At 48.6% G+C, this 14862-nt stretch overlaps 1 protein-coding gene across 1 annotated transcript in view; it reads right to left on the bottom strand.

Annotated features, from left to right (window-relative positions):
• Positions 1-14862, bottom strand: part of TMEM255A (transmembrane protein 255A) — a 55950-nt gene that overhangs the window by 22891 nt on the left and 18197 nt on the right. The window contains 4 exon segments of the mRNA XM_019421845.2: positions 5911-5999; positions 6413-6484; positions 7772-7840; positions 13648-13737. Of these exon segments, the coding sequence (XP_019277390.2) occupies positions 5911-5999; positions 6413-6484; positions 7772-7840; positions 13648-13737 (320 nt within the window).

The raw sequence follows: 14862 nt of genomic DNA, 5'->3' as shown, positions 1-14862 counted from the left end.
AGTATCATATATTAATAAAGAGATTTATGCAGTGAGAAGAAAATTGCTTACTGCCACGAAAAGGCATAGCCGTACAAGAGCTGTAAAAAGGCAGGCCTGTGAGTAAGGGTGAGTGTGGGGTTGGAGGGCTTGACAGTGAGCTTCTGACTTTCCTGAACGATCTTTGTCTACCTCCCAACACATGGAGGGCAGGCTGGGCTGGGAGTGCGCACAGACAGGCAGCACTCTGGAGTCGAACTGCATCTGGGTCCCAGCTCTGTCCCTTATTTGCTGAGCAACTTTCTTAACCTGGGGGATTTCAGGAGACAATGCAAGAAAGCAGCACTCCAGCACATAATAAGAGCCCCCCACAAAACATGTAGCTTTGTTGTTGTTTTTCCCTTCTAAGAGCCAGCCTCTGGCAAGGAATCTTTGAATCTTGTTCTTTTTTTAAAAAAAGTTTTAAATGTTTTTATCTCATTTTTGAGAGAGAGAGACACACACACACACAGAGTGCAAGTGGGGGAGGGGCAGAGAGAGAGGGAGACCTGAAATCCAAAGCAAGCTCCAGGCTCTGAGCTGTCAGCACAGAGCCCGATGTGGGGCTCGAACTCACGGACCATGAGATCATGACCGGAGCTGAAGTCGGACGCTTAACCGACTGAGCCACCCAGACGCCCCTGAATCTTGTTCTTAAAAGCATTGACACCTTGGGGCGCCTGGATGGCTCAGTCGGTTAAGCTTCTGACTTTGGCTCTGGTCATGATCTCGCAGTTCATGGGTTCTGGGTTCAAGCCCCACGACAGGCTCTGTGCTGACAGTTCAGAGCCTGGAGCCTGCTTCGGATTCTGTGTCTCCCTCTCGCTCTCTGCCCCTCCCCCATATGCACGCTCTCTCTCTCTCTCTCTCTCTCTCTCTCTCTCAAAAATAAGCTGTTTTTGAAAATGAAAAAAATAAAAGCATTGACACTTTAAAGGCACAGACCACACCATGGTGCACAGGGTAGCAGTCTGTTTAAAAATACTCAATTATTTTAGATACTATATGTTTGGTTCCGGTTTGAGCAGGTTCGGCAGCTATTGAAATTTTTTTTTTTTTTTTTTTTACTTAACCATGAAGCAAAAGAACATTAATATTTAGGTGTGGTTCAGGGTTTAACAAATTAATGCGGTTTGTTGCTGTTGGAGATTCATGATTCCACTTGGTTCAGTGTCCATGCCCGCGAGGCCCGCCTACCAGACCCTGCCACTGCTTCATTAAGCTTCCTCAAACATTCTTAAAACTAAATCATTCATTTAATCAAAATCCTCCCATGGCTCCCCATTACCTTCAGGAAGAAGGATCCAAATGCCTCAGTTGGCCACAATCCGGCTCCAAAATGGAGTCCAGTCTCCAGCTAGGCCAGAGCCCTGAGAAACCCCAAACTGGCCATACTGGGTACTTCTTCCGAACCTGTGCTCAGATTTGTCTCCCTGCACGGAAGGTACCGCCTTCTGTTCTCTGCCTGTCCTAGCCTTTCCCACTGCTCAAAGCTTCCACAGCCATGTCTCTAGTGTCTTCTTCAAGGACTCCGGTGCCCACTCATTAGCTTTTCCCCTGGACTCCCATAGCCTCAGACAGTCTGTTCCTCTTAGTTTGGCACTTTGCGTATGTCAATAATTCAGTTAGTCACTTCGTCTAATGTTTATTGACAGTCTACTCAGCGCCGAGTACGGTGCTGGGTGCTGAAGCTACAACCAAGGTAAACATAGCGCCTCCGTCTCAATTATAACCTCTTGAGGGCGAGGGGCATCTCTTACACTTCTTTTGTGTCTCCCTCGCTGTCTAGCACAGTGGCAGAAACACTGCAAGTCATCAATAAATGGTGAATGAGTAACTGAGTTCAAAGCCTGATTGTGGCATTGATCATGAGGTTGATTGCCCAATATGGGCTTTCACCCTCTTGCTCTCAACTTGCTGGGTGTGCCTGGAGAAAAAGATAACCTCTCTGTTTCCATCCCCATTTAACAAAGCAGGAGGCAACAGATCTTGGCTAAAGCAGAAGGGCCTCCTTCTGCTCTTCCATAGGCGCCTGGAACCATCCACCAACTCTCGGTGGACAGGCAACGCCAATGGACAAGCTTGTGCATCTCTCACTGCATGTATTCTGTGTATGGGTCTAAGCTGCCCTCCCCCCAGCCCCTCTGGTAAGCCGAGTTCCTGAAGGGTAAGATTATGCTTTCCCCATACCTATTCTTCTCGAACAGTCCCTGGCACATAGTAGGGGCTCAATACAACTTTGTGGAAGCGGGGAAATGAATGAAAGTAAGCTGTCTTCTTCCATGTTATTGTCAGCTGAAGCAGTTCACCAAACCACCCCCATTTCCTTCCATTTCCTTTAGGTTACACACTGAGAACCAGTGATATTGACTTGACCTCTCCAAAGCTGAGCGAAGTGCTCTGAAAGGCAGCTGCTGAAGAGCTGTGTCCTAGAGAAAGCCACCTTCCTGCATAAGGCTAAATGGAATCATCTATGTTTGGTATTAAAACCTGACTGCCTTGACGTCAAAGAAGGTCTGTGGGTTTGAGGGGACAGTAGAAACTCTGTTTCCATAGCACTGTACAAATGACTGCCTGATGTTTTTGTTCCCACTTTTTTTTTTTTCTTGGCCTCCTTTCCAGGAAATGGACTGGAGGAGCTGGCAATTGATTAAAAATAGGTTTTGTGTGAGGAAAACAAATACAGGCTCTGCAAAATTAAAGTCCCCGCATCTCTCCGAATGCTTGCTGCTAGCTATATTTAGGCCTGGAGTTCAGGTCTCTTTGGCACTGGCTGGAAAAAGCCTCAGGTCAAGGAAAACCTTTTCCCTCTATTGTAGGATCATTACCTCTTAAGTCTCGTGGCCCTGGTTTATGACCCTAGTGGGACTGTTTCCTGATGGAAAGTTCAGTAAAGTCTTTTCCTGGTGGCTTTGCCCTTGGAAACTTAGCACCACAGACAGGGCCTTGACTGATGCCCGGGGCTGGGGTCCGGGCCCCAGGTAGGCGAAAACCATTTCCAGGCTTAAGGACCACGTCCCCGTGACCCCTCTTCGTTGCCTAGTTCAATATTTTATCTTCCTGGTGAAAAGGGCGTTCTTCTTTTTGGTACTTTCCAACAAATGTCACTCCTGTTTCATTAGGCCTTTACTCATGCCTGCTCCTGTGCCAGGGACTGGGGATAGAGATAGGATGAAGTCATGGTCCCTGCCTCCAGAGAACCCAGAGTTTAGCACCACTCCTCATAAAGTTCCTTGAGAGCCTTGAAGACAATACTGCATAACTTGCTTTAAGAAAGTAAGAAAGTCAGGGGTGCCTGGGTGGCTCAGTCTGTTAAGCATCTGACTTTGGCTCAGGTCACAATCTACTTACTCAGTTTGTGAGTTTGAGCCCCTCGTCGGGCTCGCTGCTGTCAGCCCAGAGCCCGCTTCGGATCCTCTGCCCCCCCCACCTCTGCCCCTTCCCTGCTCAAACTCTCTCTCTCTCTCTCTCTCTCTCTCTCTCAAACATAAAAGAAACATTTTCTTAAAAAAGTAAGAAAGTCAGTTATTATGAAGTTCAGATTGACAGGAAGATAAACTGGGCTTAGTCTCCACTTTTGAAAAAAAGAAAATGCACCTAAGGACTCAACTGAATGGAATTTAAAGTAGGATTTAGTTTATTCAAACCTTTTCCAGAAACACACCTAAATTCAGAGAGAAAGGCGCCTGCAAGGAATCACTTCGCAGCCTCCCAGGGGGCCTCCGCTCCTCTCCATCCTGGGCCCGCAGGTGTGAGCCTGCTCCCAGCACCCCCCACCAGGAGGCCAGGAAGTGAGAAAGGAGGGGGAGCAGGCCAGAGGAGGGAGGAGAGCAGCGAGCTGGGCGAGGCAGGGGGGAAAAGGAGAAGGAAGGACAGCGGCAAGGAGGGGGGCATCAGGGGAGGCCAAAGGAAAGATAGCAAAATAACCCCAATTCCCCTAGGACCTATTTTACATTCCTTTGATCATTTTTGGAAGGATGAGCTCAGGAAGTATAATTATAGCCATCACTGCTGCTGAGGAGGGAAGTCCTTTACAAGTGTTAGTTATTATTACAACATGAATAATTGAACCTCCCAGATAATCCCCAAACCTCATTTGAGTCTTTAAGTTTCTCTTCCTCCGCCGCCAAACCTTTGAACGAAATGAGGCTGGTGCAAGGGAAGAAGGTAAAAGGCTGGTGCCAGTCTCCCCACCTCTCCGCCCTGCCTCCAGTCAGTCAGGTCTTAATCCTCAGACCGCAGAAATGGGCCCCCCAATACCAAGAGTAGGGGGTGGGGGTCCGGAGGATGCTGCATCCATCTGACTCCTCTGGATCCAGCTCCCTCCGGGCCCCCTCTGCCAACTCCTCCCTTCCCCCTCTGTCTCCAGGCCCTCAGCACTCCATCTTTCATGCAATACCATTCAATGGCTTACGGGGTCAAGTCCAAATTGCTTACAGGGTCAAGTCCAAAGTCACTCCTGTGGCCAGTGAGCCCTCCATGATCTGGCTTCTGACTACAGCTCCGCCCTTACCTCCTACCCCCTGTAGAACTCTCCCCACCCTACAACTGTTGGGAATACCTTCCCCACCTCTACCCCCTTCTGGTTTCTTTCCCAACTCCTTCCCTCCCCTTTAAATTTCAGCTCCCATGTCACCTCCTCCTTGACACTCCCCCAGCAGCCCTGACTTTCAGTCATTTGGGTCATCAGGGTCCCCAGTATATCCACTGGTCCCCACTGTACCTATCACACTCTGTTGTATATAATCAATTGTTCTCATGTCTGTCTTCCCTATGAGTCTGTGAGTTCCTCAGAGGTATAGACTCTGTATTCCCACCACCTAAATATGTTTTTTTTAATTATTTTAATGTTTATTTATTTTTGAGAAAGAGAGAGAGAGAACGCAAGAGGGGGAGGGCAGAGAGAGAGGGAGACACAGAATCGGAAGCAGGCTCCAGGCCCTGAGCTGTTAGCACAGAGCCTGATGCAGGGCTAGAACTCGATGAACTGTGAGATCATGACCTGAGCTGATGTCAGATGCTCAACTGACTGAGCCACCCAGGCACCCCTAAACATGTTTTGAAAAAAAGAATAAGTGACGTTTTTGCAATTAGAGGGCAGAGAGCCGAGTGACCAAACAAGACTAGCACTGAGCCTGCTCCTGCCTCAGGGCCTTTGCACTTGCTGTTCTTGCTGCTTGAAAACACTCTTTTCCCAGGTATCTACTTGGGTTGCTCTCTCGCTTTGTTCCGGTCTCTGCACAAATGTCACCTCCTCAAAAAGACCTTCCCTGTCTCCTCTGTCTCACACAGCACCCTCACCCTCACCTACCTATCTACCTCTCCTGCTTCATTTTTTTCTCAGAGCTCTGATCAACACCTGGCATATTTTATATCCATGTATTATTGACTGTCTTCCTTATTAAAATACAAGCTTCATAAGGGAAAGGACTTTTATCTTGTTTGCTGCTGAGTCAGCAGTGTCTAGAACAGGCCCAAGCCCAGAGAAAGTGCTCAGTAACTATCTGTTGAATGTTGTTGAACTTGGACTTAAGACAGAACTGGGTTTGAACTCTACCTCTACTGTTTTCAAGTTCTGGGTGACCTTGGGCCAGGTGTCTGCCTCCTCTGAGCCTCACTCTCACCATCTGTAAAATGGAGAGAATAATCCTACATACATCATAGGTAAGAACAAAATGAGATCAAGTATTCCAAAGCACTTAGCGTGATGCCTGGCACGGATAAGGCAGGTAATGCTTACTAGCTGAAATCTGTTGACAGACCAACATCTTCCATTTCTCGGATCCCTACCGTGTGCCCTTGCGCTCCCCCCACCCCTCCGCCCCGCCTCAGCCCTCCTAGTGCCCACTGTGGTCAAACCATCATTCCTGTGCGGCGGCGCTCAGCACTTACTTGCCACAGTTGTAGAGATCACAGCAGAAGCAGGTGTTGCCCCGGATGCGAGGCGTGCAGAATCCACGGCTGAGGTGAGGGCAGTTCACCTGAGGGCACACAACAGTGAAGAGATGGGCTGGCACTGGATGGGAGGCAGGACCCTCTGGGACTGGAAATATGAGTTAGTGACTGATGGAGGCGGTGAGGATGGCTGCGAAATGAACACACCAACGCAGGAGAGGGATGGGGCTGGGCACGGGGCTGGCTGACCTGTGCCTGACACGAGCCACCGTGTAGCTGGGGTCCGTCCAGCCTCAGCCACAGCCCTCAGTGCCCCATCCCTGAAGGGCGGAGATGCAGAGGAGGAAGGATGGATGGAAGGACAGGCGGAAGAACAAATGACAGCAGGAAATGAAAGTAAGTGGGGAAGGGGAATGGTGGGGGGGGGGACAAGGGGCGGGGGATCAGATGGGGAGGAAGACAGAAAGGCTGTCACATGCACTTTGAAGTACAATAGTACCTCTCTAGCTGCCTGGGTAAGGTTCCTCAGAACCCTCGCGGAAGGAGAATTTTTGGTTGAGGAACTTATGACCTTATATAGGAAAAATAGGGTTAGGGGGACCAGGGTTACAAGTGAACCTATGGAAGTCATTAATATTTTTACAGTCACCAAGTTAACACGAGAAAGCGATCGCCACGAAATCAGAACAGCAATGACATTTCACACATCTCGAGTTTGCAAAACATGTAAAAGATCCATTTCCATTTACCGTCTTCTGTTGGGAAGAAATTTTCCAGACTCTCGTCCTTTATGGATGCAAGGAAGTGCTTGTGAATGTGTTTCACTGTGTTATAGAGAATATTTGTAGTAAACAGGCGCTTTTTCTATATCGGGTCCTCCATCCAAATGCTCACTGCCTTTCTGATAAGCTGTTGGCACGTGAATGTTTCTACTCCTCCCTTTGAACCCATGGGTAGTTAGAAAAACAGTAAATTTGGGATTGGGTGCAAAGTAGGGGGAGAAGTGAAAGGCAGAGCCATAATAGAAATATCTGCCCTGATGCGTTGGGAGGAGGGCCATCGCCCTGCCTAACTCCAAGGGCACCATTCGCATTGTATTTTATGTCGAATGGTAGTTTCATATCAAAGGAATCTCTGGGCTGGGGGGCAATTATTGTGCACACACACAAGCAGGCAGTGGGATTGCGTTAATTTCTGAAAGTGGCCCGGAGTCGTGCTTCACCTCACTGCCTGCTGCCTCTAGTTCCGCGTAAGGCGGCGTGGAACACGAGGAGAGATGCATAGGGCAAGCGAGACAAGTCGTCGTGCATTAGCAGACTGGCCTCTTGGGGTGTCATGAGAGGGGCCAGGCCCACAGTCCAGGCCTTCTCAGAGCCTTAGAGTGGACCGGGCTTCTCGATTACACTCGTTTGGCTTCCTGACCCCTCCTGCGTGTGAGACCCAGGCTCTGCCTCCCTGGTCCAGGCCCAGTGCTCTGGTGAGGCTCCTGCTTTCCCTCCAGCTGGGCACCGAGTCCAGACGACCAAACCGCCATCCACAGAGCTGGGGGAGTGGCCTGCCCTGTGGCCTCTGTACTCATCTGTCCCTCTTGGGATCAAAGCCACACACGGAGAGGCTGCCTGCTGGGGTCAGAGGGGCAGCCTGTGGCCACAGAGCAAAGTAAATCTGATTAGGCCTCTTGAGGCTCCAACCTATGACCGTGGCCTCATTAACACTGTGCTCTGACCCACTGAACAAATCAGCTACAGACACCTAACAGCAAGCCTTAGGCCTGTGAAAAGGAGTACAGGGAAGGGGGTTTCAGGCAGAACGGAAGACTTTCCCCAAAAGTAAGACATGCAGCCTCATTCTGGCTCACCTCCTCAGCCTCCTTCTGGGATGTCTTGGGGACATAGTGGCACCGGTTAGCATAGAGTGGTTTCAGATCCTGGAAAGGGAAACACCAAACCAAAGAAGTGTTGGTTTTGGAAAATAAAGCAGCAAGTGCTCTGATGGGTAATAAAAGATTTGAACACACACACACACACACACACACACACACACACACACACACGAGTAGGCAGTGGGTTGGGTTAATTTCTGAAAGCAGCCCTTCTGTGGACCCTGAGAATCTGAGGATTAGATTAAGATGTTCTAATAACTGCTTTCTGTTGGGCCACTTGGTTAATGAGAAATTCGGAAACTGACTAAGAAATGGTTTTCTTGAAATTTCCTCTCTGGTTTTCTTTTATTTCCAGTCTTTGTCTTCGTCCAAAGAGTCCCCAGGGAACAAGATTCAAAATTCTTACAACACCATACTCTCAAAAGGAGGGAGCCCAACTCCATCAATGAGTTCTCATCATCACCTGAGGACAGGACACGGGCTGGCTGACATGTGCTCCCTGCTGTCATTGCCACAGCTTTTCCAGAAGGAAGAGCTCAGGAAGCAAGCCCCGGGGGCTGAGCAGCTACTGAGACTACTGTAGATTTCTTTAAAATTTTTTTTTAATGTTTATTTATTTTTGAGAGAGACAGAGGCAGAATGCGAGTGGGTTAGGGGCAGAGAGAGAGGGAGACACAGAATCCGAAGCAGGCTCCAGGCTCTGGGCTGTCAGCACAGAGCCCGACACGGGGCTCAAACTCGCAGACCATGAGATCGTGACCTGAGCCGAAGTCGGACACGCAACCGACTGAGCCACCCAGGCGCCCCTCTTTCAAAAATTCTTTAAGTTTATTTATTTATTTTGAGAGAGACAGAGAGAACATGAGTGGAGGAGGAGCAGAGAGAGAGGGAGACAGAGAATCCCATGCAGGGCCCGCACCGTCAACACAGAGCCTGATGCAGGGCTCGAACTCACAAAACCATGAGATCATGACCTGAGCTGAAACCGAGAGCTGGACACTTAGCCAACTGAGCCACCCGGGTGTCCTGAGACTGCTGTAGAGTTTAACTCAACTACACTATGAGCCATTTCCACTCAACTACACAGATACTAGGGATACTAGGTAAAGACAGTGAACTCCAAACACACTGCTAAAGCCCAGAAAACTAACATGGGGCTCAAGGGCAGCTGGTTTACCCTCCTGGCTTGGCCAGCTTCCTGCTGAGGGAACTCCCAGGCACGGGGGTTGGGGTAGAGCAGACAGGCACCATCCAGGGCTGCCTGGAAACTTGCAGGCAGGGGATGCTGTTCACTTCTGGGGTGATGCTAAACATCTCCTGAGTGGTGGCGGAGCTCTGGCCAAAAGCAGGTTAGGACGGGACAAGAAGTTCATGCAAACTGACCTGGGGGGTGGGTGGCCAAGCACCTTCCCTCCTGCCCCCACTTGCCATTTTCAAATCCCAGTGGCTGCTTTTCCCACGGATGATTTAACATCTCCTGATCCTGACACCCCAGTGCCTCCTGCCTCCCAGCCCCATCGAGCACCTAAGACTTCCCATCAGCTGCTTCTACAGGGACCTCTTGTTTGTTCACTGTTCTGAAAGTACATTGACCTGTTGGCTGAGGCTGGAGTTAGGGGGGAAAGGAGCGAGGGTTCTCATGTTCACACGCAGCAGGGTTTATTTTCCGTGTTTGCACAATAGCAGAGACCACTATTATCTTGTGGAAAGGGAGGCTTGATACGCTGGTCACAGCCCTCCCGACCTCCTGGTTCTGCAAAAAGCATTCAGCCGCCAACTGCCCCAGATGAAGACAGACGTGTGTGACGGTTGCCCCTTTGCTGCCTCTGGCTGCTATTCTGCATTGAGACCCCCGAGAAGGAATAAGCCCTGGCAACTGGGAGGTAGGAAAAAGTCACTTCATGAGGGCTCGGTGACCTTTCAAATCCGAAGGGCTTCCGACTCTGGAGCGAAGAGATGGAAATGGACATTGCTTTATGTTGAGTGTCTACTCTGTGCCAGGGCCAGTTTGCACCCATTACTTCATATCACACTCAGGTTGAGCCTGAGAGGTAGGTTACTATTACATCCATTTGAAAGAGGGGAAACTGTTACAAAAAGGCAAAATGACCTTCCCAGATGGTTAAGGGCCATGTTGGGGGCGGGGAAGGAAAGAACTAGGAGACAAGAGAGAAGGAAGAAGACATATTTAGAGGGGCGTGTAAGAAGGTAGGTCTTGAGAGGTAGCTCACACATTCCCAAGCCAAAGGACAGGGCAAGATAGTGCTGAGAGATTTCAACAACAGGAAAGGCTGGCTTTAGGGGCACCCGGCTGGCTCAGAGGAGCACGTGACTCGTGATCTCGAAGTTGTGACTTCGAGCCCCACGTTGGGTGTAGAGATGACTTAAATATAAAATCTTTTAAAAAATTCATTGTTTATAAAAAGAAAGCCTGGCTTTAGCCCACCCAAGCAGTGCTAGGATCCAAAAGGGCCTCTCGTTAAACTGGCCAACGGATATTGCCATACATTAACAAAGCCTCCTTTCTCAAAACTCTCTGGGTGTCAGTGAGGGCTGGCAGATGTCTTAGGACAGGTGCAGTGTAAGCAGAAAGGTTTTCTAAAAGATTCATCCAGCCTTAACCCAAATCCACGAATCAAACACTTTGCTGCAGGCCACTAACTGTGGGAAGTACAGAGGGCCTGGAGTCAGAGACACGTAGGTGGTCGTTAGAGGAAACTTCCAGTAAGTATAACTTGGATTTTTCTCCATTGCCTTTGACAGAGGCCAGTGCTCAAAAACATTTAGGAGTGTCAAGGAAACGCAAATCAAAACCACACTGAGATACCACTTGATTCCCACTGGGATGGTTAGTGGGATACTAGAATCAAAAAGTCAGATCATAAGAGTCGGCAAGGATGCAGAGAAATGGGAACTCTCCTACATACACTTCTGGTGGGAATGGAAAACGGTGCGGCTCTTTTCGGAAACTGTCCAGTAGGTCCTCAAAAGGGTAAACGTGGTTACCATATGGCCAGGCAATTCCACTCCTAGGTATATACCCAAGGAAAACAAAAACATATGGCCACATGGTACATGCATGTTTAGAGCAGCATTATTAATAAAAGCCACAAGCTGGAAACAACCCAAATGCCCATCGGCCACCGAATGGACAAACAACACGTGGTATATCCATACGGTGGAATATTATTAGGCCATGAAAAGCTATGAAGCACTGATACATGCTACGACATGGGTGAGCCCTGAGGATAGCACACTAAGTGAAAGAAGTCAGGTCGCAAAAGACCATGATATTCTATGATCCCATTAATATGAAAGGTTAATTAGCATAGGGAAATCTATCAAGAAAAAAACAAGTAGACTAGTAGCTGCTTAGGGCTGAGGCGACTAGGGGTAAAGGGAGGTGAGAGTCAAGAGCATGGGGCTTCTTTTGGGGGATGCTGAAAATCTTCTAAAATTGATGTGGTGGTGGTTTCCACGTAACAGTGAGGATACTGAAAACCACTGAATTGTACACTTTAAGTGGGTGAATTATATGGGATGTGAACTACATCTCAATAAAGCTGTTAAAAAAAAAAACACACTAGGAGTGGGAGGAAGAAGGAAAAAGAGGAAGCCATTTTAGCTCATGATGCCATCAAAATCTACTGCAGGCTTCTTGGCCACTAGGCCTCTGTTACCATGGAGACTGCCTCAGAGTGAATACTGCTTGTCAAATGGGGATAATAATGCTTGCCCTACATATCTCACAGGATTGCTGTGGGTCTCCAATGAGACAATAGATGTGAAGGCACATTTAAAAGCTAAATACGCTACACAAAAACAAGGCATTGTTGTTATTAAGATGGCTCCTGTTGAATACCAATAGCACGCATGCCATGATTGGCTGCAACCACGCTACACACAGCCACACAACTGGGTGCTTACTCAGAGGGTCATATGCAAAAATGATACGGATTGCTAAGTTAGGGTGGTGGGCTTGTGGATGTTACGAGTTCCCCATGTATCACTGGCCTTTTTAAGAAGAAAAAGATTAAGAAGATGGCTGTTCTCATCTAAAATCAGAAGGGATGGGTCTGATAGAGGGGCCTACATTTAAATTCTCGGCCCGGAAAGAAAATCGGGTAAAGACCCTCTCTCTCTCACCCCTTGCTCTGCCCTCTGCCCTCTGCCCAGAAATCCTCTCCTGAGACACCAATTCGGAGACTGCTTGTGGGGAAGCACCAACCACATGAGTCCCTCCAATCTTGGCAAATGATGGACTGACTCTTACTCCTGAGAGGAGGGTCCAAGAGCAAGTTGGAATTGAAATAATAACGTCACGGATCATCCTTCCCCAGATCCAACCATACCCACGAGGCTCCCTCAACATGACCTGCACTATTAGCCAGTGACTGAAATGGAATAAAGTGCCATTGATCCATAGAAGATTCTGGTAATACAATTTTGCTCCAATTCAGTTGTTTTGGAAAGCAAAACAGTTCCAACTAGTTCACGAGGTGTTTTCATTCTCCCTGCTGATTCAGTAGGAATGAAAGGAGTACTTGTGTTGGTTGTGGGGGCCCAGTAAGTTGCTGTGGCTCGCTTTTGATTTGGGTTTGTGGGCTGGATCAGGGCTATGTTACAGCCTCCCTGGGACCTAGGCACTTTTGCTTTTGTGGGTCCTTCTCCCCGTTAAAAAATATTGAAAATTATATTTTCTTTATTTTGTTTAAAGGTTTATTTTGAGAGAGAGAGCGCTAGTGGGGGAAGGGCAGAGAAAGAGGGAGAGAGAGAATCCCAAGCAGGCCCTGCACTGTCAGCATGGAGCCTGACACGGGGGTCAAGCTCACGAACCGTGAGATCATGACCTGAGCTGAAATCAAGAGTCAAATGCTTAACTGACTGAGCCACCCAGGCGCCCCTTCTTTATTTTAATTATATCTAATGACTGCATTGGTATAAAGACAAATATATTTATATTATATGGGAAAACTTTTTCTTGACCTAAAAGCTTATCATGTTTCTACGGATTTGAAAAGAAATGCTAATATTTTACTGAAACCCTGAAAGTCTTATGGGCCACAGGCATTGTGCCTATTGTGCCTGATGGAGAAGTCAGCCCTAGCAGAATAGTCTGGAATACTATGGAATGGAAAGTACTGAAAGAGGGGCGAGGGCTCCTGTAGACAGCCACATAGGAATGTCCTGAATCCCAGGCTTCCTCAAACAAGAGCACAGGTTTGGGTTTCAGGAGTAAAATGGCCTTTCTCAAGGTGCAGCTTCTCCAGAGGAGGAAGGATTTGGCACCCGCACTCCAGGACTGGGCTCTGAGTGGAGGCTTCTAGCTCTGGGGCCTTCTCTGGAGCCCAATCCTATCACTAAATGCCAGCCATGGTTGTAGGGACAGCAAAGTTCAGGTATCTGAGAAAAGGTGACTCTGTCCTCATGGTCTGTTCTTGTGGCTGCTGAAGCCTCCAAGGCTCTCAAGTCATCGGCCCCCCTGCTCTTCCCTGCCTCCTCGCTCCCAACGTCACCTCCGAGTCATTCCCCTGGCCCCAAAGCCCTTCCCTCTGCCTTTCCAAATCTCAGTTACGTGTCAAAGGCTTAACTCCCACCACCACGGGGAAGCCTGTCCTGGCCACTGGAGTCCAGGATAAACCGCTCTGGTACTTAGAGTTTATACCCCCGGCTCAGCCCCTGTTCTCTAGATGACCGTGTGTCCCGTGGTGTCCTCGACTGTCGGCAACCTGAGACACGGATCTTGTTTTCTCCCTCTTCTGTACCCCTCACAGCACTCGGCACACATCTCAGCACACACTCAACTTTGCTGTATCGTACAATGGCTTGAACCCAGGACTGAAAGTACTCACAATGTGTCTCGCAGCAAAGACCCCGTCGACGATGGCACAACAGAAGGCCGCAATCACCCCAAAGCTGATAAAGACGATGGAGGCCACCAGCTGCGAGGATGAGGGGGGAACAAAAGTGTCTGTTAGCCTTCCACTCTTGCTGCTTCTGGAGACTAGATGGTCCCCAAGAGAATGCCAGCCAATGCAGAACTCTGGCCGGCCACCCCATGAGGGTGCTTTCTTCAATCATCCAGGATGAGTGGGAGCCGAGGGAGGCAGGGAAGGAGCCACTGAAGCACGTTCCCCATGTTCAGGGCAAGCTAAGAAACTCATTCAGTGAGTCTGTCAGCACCAAATGAACATCCAGCCTATTGTCCAAGGAGGAACACGTGTGGCTCTTCCAGGCTCAGACTCAGAAAGATGTCGGACCTTTGACATCATGTGGTCCAACCCCCTATTTTATTTACTGGTGGATTGGAGGCTCAAGGAGGGGAAGTGGTGTGCCCGGGGTCACCATCCGGTCTGATGCCCACCAACTCCTAGTCCAGTGTTCTTCTCAACCCCTCGCAGTGGGCACTGATGAAGACAGGGATGGTTCTGAGGCCCCACACAACCCTACATGGCCTTCTGCATTGTTGAAGAAAGAACAGTCAACTTAGTAAGATGTAAATACCAAAGACAAATACCAAAGTAAATACCAAAGACATTTGACAAGGGTTGAAGTCTCTGGAACTGATCAACTAACTCTGCGTAATATATACAAAAAGTTTTCTTTTTTCTTTTTAGTATTTATTTTTTCTTAAAAATTTTTCAAATGCTTATTTCTTTTTCAGAGAGGGAGAGACAGAATGCAAGCGGGGGAGGGGCGGGGAGAGAGAGGGAGACACAGAATCCGAAGTGGGCTCCAGGCTCTGGGCCGTCAGCACACAGCCCGACCCAGGGCTTGAATTCACAAATCTGGAGAGCATGACCTGAGCCAAAGTCGGACGCTGAACCGACTGAGCCACCCAGGCACCCCCCAAAATTTTTAAGTAAGAAAATGTTTGCTTGAACCAGACCGCCCTATACTCAACATGTTATATGATGAGTATATATGCATATGTATATGCGTATATATGTATATGAGTGTATATATACACGTTATATCATGTTATATGATCATGTTAAATGACAAGTTTTCCTAATAATTCGTCTTCCACTACAAGGGTGATACTACAACCCAATGCGGGGGAAGGT

The sequence above is a fragment of the Panthera pardus genome, unplaced genomic scaffold (genome assembly GCF_024362965.1).
Source record: "Panthera pardus isolate Hobbes unplaced genomic scaffold, ASM2436296v1 HiC_scaffold_27, whole genome shotgun sequence".
In the NCBI taxonomy this organism is placed as follows: Eukaryota; Metazoa; Chordata; class Mammalia; order Carnivora; family Felidae; genus Panthera; species Panthera pardus.
This window is presented reverse-complemented; position numbering and strand designations above follow the sequence as displayed.